This window comes from Lathamus discolor, chromosome 3 (assembly GCF_037157495.1).
Source record: "Lathamus discolor isolate bLatDis1 chromosome 3, bLatDis1.hap1, whole genome shotgun sequence".
Lineage (NCBI taxonomy): Eukaryota > Metazoa > Chordata > Aves > Psittaciformes > Psittacidae > Lathamus > Lathamus discolor.
Window position 1 is genome coordinate 151,190,598 of NC_088886.1, and position 9,636 is coordinate 151,200,233.

At 55.4% G+C, this 9,636-nt stretch overlaps 1 protein-coding gene across 8 annotated transcripts in view; it reads right to left on the reverse strand.

The window, feature by feature from the left end:
• Window positions 1-3,626, reverse strand: part of EBF3 (EBF transcription factor 3) — a 121,758-nt gene extending 118,132 nt beyond the window's left edge. For 7 of the 8 annotated variants that reach the window (XM_065672975.1, XM_065672982.1, XM_065672974.1 and 4 more), the window contains exons 1-4: window positions 2,777-3,199; window positions 2,414-2,570; window positions 1,980-2,043; window positions 1,322-1,377 (exon numbers count right to left, since the gene is read on the reverse strand). In XM_065672975.1, coding sequence (XP_065529047.1) covers window positions 1,322-1,377; window positions 1,980-2,043; window positions 2,414-2,570; window positions 2,777-2,910 — 411 coding nt within the window. In that variant the 5' untranslated portion in view covers window positions 2,911-3,199. Of the gene's footprint in view, window positions 1-1,321; window positions 1,378-1,979; window positions 2,044-2,413; window positions 2,571-2,776; window positions 3,200-3,562 lie in introns of those variants that run through there. The other variant, XM_065672976.1, reaches the window with a different exon arrangement.
• Between the last annotated feature and the right edge of the window lie 6,010 nt (window positions 3,627-9,636).

Genomic DNA, 9,636 nt, shown 5'->3' on the forward strand with positions numbered 1-9,636 from the left:
TCCGACAGCGTTTAGCCGCTGTATACAAAGGAAATAAACCCAAAATAAACCCACACTGGCAACTCAGGAGCGCTCCGGAGTTTAACGGGCTCTTCTGCCACCGACCGCGATCGGTACCGAGGCCGCGGCGAATGGGCTCCAACGGGAGATCCAAGCGTTTTATCCCAGGGAGCGTTCGGATGCAGCCCGAATTTAACCGAAAGAAGAAGAAAGTTGCTGCGCGACAGTGCGCGCTGCTTGCGCGGAGTGCAGCCCCTCTGCGCGCCCGCGGGGCCCGGCGGAAGGACCGGCCGAGGCAGCAAAACTAATGCGTGTGGATAGAAGGGCCCCGGCCGGGGAGCAGGGCAGTGCAACCGGCCTTAATTTCCATCCCTGGGATCGGGTTTCCAGTTATTCCTCATGCTCAGCTCTCTTCCCACCCCCAAAAAATAGATCTAAATACTAATAATAATAATTTGAAAAGTTAAATTCTCCCCGAAAAAAAAAACCAAAGAAAAAGAAAAAAGAAAAAAGGAGGAAAAATAAAGGGGGGAAGGGGAAAAAAAGGGGGGGGGGGGGGAAGAAGGAAAAAGTTGATTCCATCCAAATCTAGTAAGTGCCTTTTTTAATTGCGGTGGTGCAACACTGATAACACGTAGTTATCGTCGGAAAAGTTGCCCAAGACAGGTTAAATAATTTAATAAGGAGCCGCTTGTAATTATGTTATTTACAAGGTATGACAGAGGTTTGAGGAAGGAACAGGAGCTGATCCCAAGGAAAGGGACGGGTTCGGGTGACCCCTGGAGCACGGAGTTTGAATTATGGAGATGGGGGGCTGAGAGGTGACTGTGGACCAGAGGAGAACAAGGTGACTTTTCACCTCGGCGCATTTCACTTTTAAATCCAAATAAACGCCTTCGCTGTCCTGCAGCATGGAAAAGGGGCTCATGGCGGCTGCCCTCGTCCACCGGGGGAAATAGCACCCCAAAAGTTACACAGCGAGGGGGGGAAACTGCTCTTAGAAATAAATCTGAGCACCACGATGCTGTTGGGGATTCTTTTTCTCCTCCTTTTTCCTTCCCTCTCGCCCTCGCTAAATGAATTCTACCCAGCATCTGCTCGCACGCCGTTGTAACGCCACACTATCGAAAACACACACTATCAACCGATGCAACGCGTCCTCGAAAAAGCACACACCTTTTCGGGTTTGGGTATTACCCTCCAGGTGTAGGGGGAATAACACCGGTCAATTACAAGTAGGTGCAAGTTCCCGGCTTCCCACTCCCCTCGCCACGGGGAAACTACAAACTTAGGAAGGGAAGAGAAGCGGAAACTTTCTCACCTGTTTGGTCATGGAGTCTATGAGGCGAACGTAGAGGTCCTGCTCCGTCCTGACGCCTGAGGAGGGGAGAGAAACGCCGTCAGAGATCAGCAGCACCCACCCGAGTCACAGCAGGGTCAGGGGCACCCCGAATTAAGCGCTATTCTAATCTAAATTACAAATACGTTTAATAAGGACCCCAAAGGCCAGCGATGGGCCGGCGACCGCGTTCCGGCCCCTCCGGAGGCCCTCTGGAGCACCCCACGGGCCAGGCTCGCTGAGGGGCGCAGGGGATAGGCGCTGGGGGGCCGCGGTCGCGTAACCCCAGCGGGCCGAGCTCGGGCTCTGCCTGCTCTGCCCGCTCTTCCCAGCCCAGTCATTCCCATTCATGGCCCAAAACTGGGAAGAAAAACCAAAATAACAAGTCCCCGAAAAGTGCGGCTCGGCGGGAGCTCCCCATCGATCCCCTTTTCCTTCCCACTCCAAGCCCGGCCGGTTCATCATGTGAAGTACCATCGACTTATCGATCGGTTCTGGTTTGTTTTCCTTCGGTGCCGCGGAAAGCGCCGTGTTTACCCGCGTGCAATTTTAATCTCGACAGCTTTACATCCAAAAGGCCTCGGATAAGAAAAGTGAGACTTTGCTGCGGACGCTCGAAACGGAGACAGCGGCCACTTACCGTTGCTATACAATAACTGAAGTTTATAATGAATCCCATTGTTAGTTTTTTCATTGTTTGGCTCCTGCAAGCAACGATAAATAATTACATTTAGCATGAAAAATATCCCCCTCCTCCTCCGCCTGCCGCGCGTTTTATTTCGCTTTCTCATCCCTGCAGCGGCTCGGAATTAAGAGAGTTGCAGAAATTCGGCCCACGGTCACTTTTTTGGTGGAGCGGTGATGATGTCATGAGCTCGGTGCGAATATGTCACGCTTAAACCCGGGTTTTCCCGGCGTTAAAACGAGCCGGGGAGTTGCTGAACCCGGGTTTGCTCGGAGCGGCCGCTATAACCCGGGGGGCACCGGGAATGAACCGGGATCAATCAACCCGCGCTGAAAGGCTTTGGAAGTGGGGGGGAAATGAAGGAGAAACAGGGATACAGGCGGACTTACTTTCTCTTTCTCCACAAAGTCCACAAAAGCCGTTCGCTCAATCTCCACCGGCTGCCCCTGCCTGTCGTACAGAGCTAAGACGAAGTGGAAAAAATTGGATTTTCTGAGATTGGAAGGCGGCTGTTTCTCGAAATGTGCCCGAGCCAGCCCCACGCCGCTGCGGGAGAAAACAAGACAAGGCGTGGGTGAGAGCGGCGGAAAGGGGCGCGCAAGCTCCGCGCCCGCGGAGAGCGGAGCGGGAGGCTGTAAGTGCTAACGGGGCGGGCGGGGGTGGGGTGGGGTGGTGGTTGAGGGGGGGAATTTACGGCCGGGATGAGAAATACGGGAGGAGAAAAGCGGCGGGAGAGGGGTTGGCAGCCGTACCTTTGGGCGGCCGTGTTGGCGTCCACCACCCCGGCGGTGTGCATCCAGGAGCGGACCGGGTTCATCCCGCTGCCCAGCGGCTCCTCCTTCATGGTCGTCCCGCCTCGTGGTATATTTTCCTGAATCCCAAACATTAAAACAAATTTGGGCAAACCCCAGCTCCTAACCAAAAGGGGTTAAAACGGAGGGAAATGTCAGATAAACGGGGTGGGTTGGTTGTTGCTTGATTTTTCTCTCTCTCTCTCTCTCCGTGGCGACTGGGGGTATAAGAGATGACTTTACTCCCTGGGAGCAGTAGGAGAAAAGCCCAGTTCAAGTCTTGCTTCCTTCTTCACTCTGTCCTGTATTGGCACGACATAAACAATTTACTGAGTACTTCTGTGCGGCGACTTGGACGGCGTTCCAGTGCGGTGGGTTCGGAAAAATAACACAAAAAAAAAAAAAAAAAAAAGGGGGAAAAAAAGGGGAAAAAAAAAAAAAAAAAGGAAGAAAAAAGTAAGTGCAGCCGCTGACACCGGGGTGGTGGTTTGGGGGGAGGGGGGGAGAAAACCGGGATAAATGTTGTTGTTGTTGTTGTTTGCAGACGCGCTCTCAACGTGGTGGCATCCTAAGGAAAAGCGCGGAGAGGAGGAAAAAAAAAATAAATAAAAAATAAAAGAATAATTTCAAAAAAAAAAAAAAAAAAAAAAAAAGCTTCAGGACACTGCTGAATCGACCACTTTCTGGCAAAGCGCTCCTGCTCCAAAAGACAAATAAACGGGGAGGGAGGCACAAAAAAAAACGCACCCGCTTGATTACCGCGGAGGTGTTCCCGGGCACACGGGAGGAACAGGGGCGCGGGCCCGCGGCGTCTACGCGGAATGGACGGAGGCGCGCAGAGCCCGGCCCTCCCTCCCCGAGGAGCGCGCCCTGCCCCGGGAGCCGGGCCCCCGCCGCCGCGGGAGACGTGGCGTCACTGATGACGTCGCCAGCGGGCGGGATTAGAGCCATATATGGAGTAAAGGGGGGGGTTGAAGGCGGGCGCCGGCGCGCTCCCGACCGGACTTGGGTTCCCCCCCCCCCAGCATCCCCGAATGGGCTGGGGGGGGATGACCCTGGTCCGGTCGGGAGCGCGCTGTCGGTGTCCCAGTTCTCCTCTTCCAAGTCCTGGACCATCAGTGACCCCCCCCCCCTCCATGTGCAGGGAGAGGTGACCCCCGCGGAAGGGTGTCTGGGACAGAGGAGTTGAGTTTTGGGGCACACACAAAGGGTGCGAGGCGCGCAGCACCCCCTCACGGGCAGGTATAGATATATACACACATAAATAAATACATATATATATTTATTACATATATATATCCACGCGCAGTGGATACGGGTGGGTGAAGTCTTCGTGCGGGTATAGCACAGCTATACGTCTGCCTTGTCCATATATGTAATATATCTATATATTTATATGTCTATATATCTGTATGTCTGTATATCTATCTATTTATCTACCTATACATCTAGATATATGTATATATATTTATCTAACTACCTATCTACCTACCTATCTATATATCTAGATATATGTACATATATATCTATATCTATATATAAATACATATCTATAGAAAACTATATATCTAAATACTTATCTATAGATATTAATCTATATATCTAGATAGATCTCTTTATGTCCGTCTCGAGTGATGCGTTTTTTCCACCCAGTGTGCCTCAATCCCTGCTTTTATTCCCTTATTTTATTATGATTATTACTACTACTATTATTATTATTATTATTTGGGAGCTGCCAAAGGTCGGTGCATTCCCGTTGTAATGAATCGCTGGAAAGCCCAACTCCGTGCCAGGAGGAGACCCCCCGATCCCTTCTCCATGGGGTAAGGAGGAGAAAGGAGAGAAAAAAAAGGGAAAAAGATGTGTTAGAAAGCAATCTATTTTGCTGGTGTTGGGGGTTAATGACTATTGCCAAAGATAAGTGAATTATCAAAGCTGTTGCTCTACCCGATCTCAAAATCCATTACATTGCTGGCCGTCTAATTAAATACGTAAGTATAATAAAATCATATTTTATGACTATTTGAGGGTAATGAGATTAGTCTTTAGAAGCGATCGCCACATATTAAAGATGCCACTGTCTATAGAATGTTAATAACCTTAAATCAAAGTGTATGGAAACTAGTCGTGATAAATTAAAAGCAAATTCCGCCTATTCACAACCAGCCCGCCGCTTTGGAGGTCCAGGATTGCGGATTCCAGCCCCAAACACCTCCACCGTGCAGGAACGAGCAGACCAAAGTTCCCGCACAACGCTTTCGGAGGTGCGGAGACATGTCGGGACCTCCGCCGGGTGCTGCGCACCCCTCCGCGCAACATCCGCCTCCCGCAAACCCGAGGTAAAACAGCCCCGAAACGTTGAAATGAGAAGAGATTTTCCCCCAACAGCAGCAAAACGGTGCCGAAGTCGGGGCTTCCCTCCGCTAACGAATGCTTAAAATCATTTACAGTATCTTTAATTCAGATTACACGCGCCCAGGCGATTTAAATCTGATTACCAAATTAGGAGGTTTTAAAACAAATCCTTTTAAATCTGATACTGTTGACTAAGGAGGGGAAAAAAATAAAAGAGAAAGAGAAGGGGGGGTGGGGGGGTGGTGAAAAAAGGAAAGTTCCATAAGCCCATCACATAAGGTAACGATCCTGCCCCAGAAAGAAAGGGAGTTTTAAACCTTTTTGACAACAAATGCAGCTGCCCCGCTATTTTGGACGATATTAAGCGAAAATGAATGCAAATCTGTGTTCAGAAGCCATCTGGCCGGGGACGGGGGAATCAGCTGCTCTTCACAACAGGCTCTGAGGCTGAATCTATTGCAGCTCATTTTCTACATCATCTGGTCCTGCACCCAAAGCGTGGAAAATACGGTCTTTATCATTCACCAACTTTAGCTTTTTTTTTTTTCCTCCCCCCCCCCCTTCTTCTTTCTTTCTGTCACTCCTTGCCTGGCTCCCGGCAGCCCGCCCGCTCCGCGCCCCTTCCGCATCTCTCCGCGCCGGCCGTCCCGCAGGGAAAACCGCCCCCCGACGCCTTCGCCGGGGCTGGGGGCGGAGCAGGGCCCGGTGCGGACGGAACAGCGGGAAGCGGCCTCCGCGGAGCGCTCCGCGGGGGCCCGGCTGCCTCCGCGGCACCTTACGCGGGAGCCGGCGTGAGCGGGGCCGGCGCCGGGCGGGCGGAGGTGGAAGGAGGGGGGGGGGGGGGGGGGGGGGGGGCAGCGGAGCCGGGGCCTCCTCCTCCTCCCTTCTCCTCCCTCCTCCTCCTCCTCCTCCTCCAAGTCTCCCTTTTGTGTGAATTTACGGGGTGAGGCTCCAGTGATCCCCCCGCAAATTTGCATTTAAATAGCGACATCAAGCGACTCGCGTGCCACACGCCACTGGGCTCCCAGATGTCGCGGCCAGGCCGCTCAGATGGCCGCAGCCCAGCTGTCCCCCCCCTTCCCCACCCCCCCCCCACCCCCCCCCCGCGACATCCCCCCCCTCACCATCCCCCGGGCCGCGGGACCTCCGCGCCCGCGGTAAATCACGCCTCCCCCCTTCCTCCCTCCGCGCCGCGCAATGACACCTAATGACACGCTGGGCAGATTTAGACGGATCGCCTCGTCCTCTCGCTGCCGTGGGAGTCTCCTAAACTTTATTATTTTATTTATTATTTTATAACACCCCCCGAGACTATTAGCGTAATAATTTAACTTACTATTATTATTATTATTATTATTTATTCCTCTAATTTCCCATTTCATCCTTAAACCGCAGAACTTTCAGCCCGCATTAACCGAGCCACATGGGTTGCTGGTCGGGATTTCCCTTGCCCCGCACACCCCCCCCCCCCCAACCCCAGGAGCGGCTCCCACTGCACAAACTTTCCCAGCGGAAAGTTGCGCAGGGCAAGGCCCGGCCCTGCCCTCCGCCAGCCTCCGCTGCCCGCTGCGCAAGCCCGCGGAGGTTCATAGCCCAATTTTATTGTTTAGAGGCACCGGCACTGCCGCCGCACTAGGTCCCGGGGGGGGGTCATTGATGTCCGGTTGGACCTGACCACCCCCCCTCCAAGTTCCGAGAGTCCGCGCTGCGGAGCGGATAGAAATCGGTATTTTCGGGGATTTTCAGTACAGCGGATGCTCAGGACCGCGGCCGCGCTGTCCGGTGGGGTTTGGCCGCCTGCGGGTTAAACCCACGGCGGAGGGCGGTAATTACCGCAGGGGCGCAAAGCCATGGAAGGCCCGACCTTATTGTGCGCTGGGGGCGCGCAGCCTGCGCGCACGGAGGAGCGGCGGCCGCGCCGAGGCCGAGCCCTCGGCGGGGTTCAGGCGCTGCCGAAGAGGTTTCGGGGCTCGCGTCCACCCTGCTGCGCTAGCGAAGGGCCCCGCAACGGGCCCGGTGTGCGGGCGAGTCCCCCCTGTGTGCTCCGGCCCCGCTCGCCGGCCCCCGCCGCCCGCTCTTCCGTGCTTGAGCCCCGGCTCGGTTCGGTGCTCGAACGCAAATTCCTGAGCACCCCGGGCCTGGGGAAGGGAAACGAACGGGGACAGCGGTGCGGAACGGACACTGCCCGCCCCGCGGAGCTCCGCGGCCGCGCAGGGCAGGCGGGTCACCCTCTGCGCGCCCCGCCGCGGCTCCGCAAGGGCGGAGCAGGGAGATGAGGGGGTGGAAAGTGGGTGTCTCTTCCCCGGCCCTGAGGCCCCGAGGTCGGCCGCAGGCGCACTTTGCGCTGCCCTGCGCGGCCCGCGGCCAGGCTGCGCGGCGAGATGGTGCAGGCGCCTCGGAGTAGAGAAACTGCGCGTCGGCGCAGGGGTGTTTTAATCAAACGGGAGATTGGTCCTGCCCTGCTGCGGGAGGGATTTCACCGTCCGATGCCCCGATATTGTTAAATGAAGAATTAGCACTCTTTTAAACATATGTATATATATATATGTATATAAATAGGGGGGAAAAAAGGGTAAAACGTTCCCGGACCCGCATCCGGCCCCGGCAAGAGCCTTCCCTCGGCACAGAGAACCCCCCGCGGCCGCGCTCCCGGCTCCCACTTGTCCGACGGCGCGGCCCGGCGCTGCGCTCCCGGAGGGGCTCCGGGAGGCCGCTGCCTCGACCGCCCCTTCCCCTCTCCCCGGGCCCCGTGAGGAGGGACCTGGGGAAGTCTCTGGTCCCCACCGGCCCCGGGCCGCCCTGCGGTGAGGCGCGGAATGGGCGCGGGCGCGCAGCCGGGGAGTTGACGGCCGGACGGGTCTTATGGTGCAGCAAGAACAATATAAACTGAGTCCAACTGTACAAACAAGGATCGATCAGATAATTTCAGATATTATAATTGGCTTTAATTAAACACACTTCGTTCTAATTAACTCTGAAATTTTAGCATGCTTTGGGACGTCGGTGTCTGATTTGATATTGTCAGTCCAGATGTCCTAATAAAATTCAATCCTCCACTCAAGACTTCAATATTCACTAAGAACAAAATGCAAATTAAATGTAAAACCTAAAGTATCGCCAAAGGTATAATCAAGAAAGGTGTCTCCAAACTTCTCACTTTTTATTACGCCGTAGTTAGAAAATGCAGATTACATCCTGACAAGACCTCCGCTGAATAAAATCCACCTTAACTCTTTCAGGGGCCGAGGCGCTGCCCTGCAGGGATCCGCTCGCATCCTCGGCCAGCACAAGGGGGGAGAAACCCCCGGAGCTGAGGCGCAGAACCTCGGAGAACCGCGGAGCGGGGTTCGCCGCCGCACCGCGGAGCGGAACTTCCCGCTGTAGCAAGGGCCGCGGAGGGCAGTGGGGGGTTCCCCGGTGCTCAGCGCCCCGCGGCAAGAGCGCGGCGGCGTAACCGGGCACGGCGCCGCGGGCGGGGGGCACCCAGAGTTCGCCTCCCCCCGGGTGGGACGCACGCGGAACGCCCCCGTCTTGCTCCGCCGTTTCCCTGCAAGCGGCCTTTCAACGGTGGGAGCGGGCGCAAATCACGGCGGAGCCTCACCGCGGGGACCCCGCGCTGCGCACCCCGCGCCCGGCGGGGCCGGCGGTTCCTCGCTCCACATCTGTATGCTTTCCGTGCTAATGGAGGCACTTAGAGCTGTTGCTAATTTAACTTTTCCATACATTTTTTTCCCCCTTTCCAAAAGGCCGCGGCGCGCTGCATTTGCATTTTCTTTAGGATATTGAATTGAAAAGCTGCCGGGCGGCGAAGCTGCCCCGGGCGTAGCTGGGGGCCACGCCGAAATAAAACCAGCCAAAGAACACAAGAAAGAAGGACGCAGCCTCCCCTTCCAGACTATTAATAAGCAATTTGTCCCGCCGCTATTTACATTGTAAAGACCGGCGGCCGCCCAACGCTTCCAAAGCGCGGAAATTCCGCGCTGGAGCTGTTCGGGCTCAATCCGCTCCCCCGCGCCTTAGAATTCCCACTGAATTCCCGAGCGCCCGGCGCAGGAACGCGCCGTGATCCCGGTGAACAACAAGTGCGGGGACGGATGGTTCCCTCGGCGGGTCCCCGGCTCTGCGCGGGTGCCGTGTGCCATCTACAGGACACTGCGCGGGTGGCCGCGCACCGCCCGCGGGGGAGCTCCCGGCTTCTCGCCCCTTGAACTTTCGAACACCGCGTGGAAACTTTGCGGGTGACAAAAGCTGCGGTTTGGAGGCGTGAGGTGCGGAGTGGGGGGGGGAAACGCAAGAGGTGAAATGGGGAGATAATGCGGTTTGATTTGTTAGTCTAACTCCGCGATTTGAGAGTTGATGTCCCCAAAGACCCGGGGAGCTTTTTTTCCCCTTTATTTATTTTTATTAAAACATCAATCTAGTCCGGAGCTGGGTGAACTCAGTTTCACCTAGAGAACATAAAATTC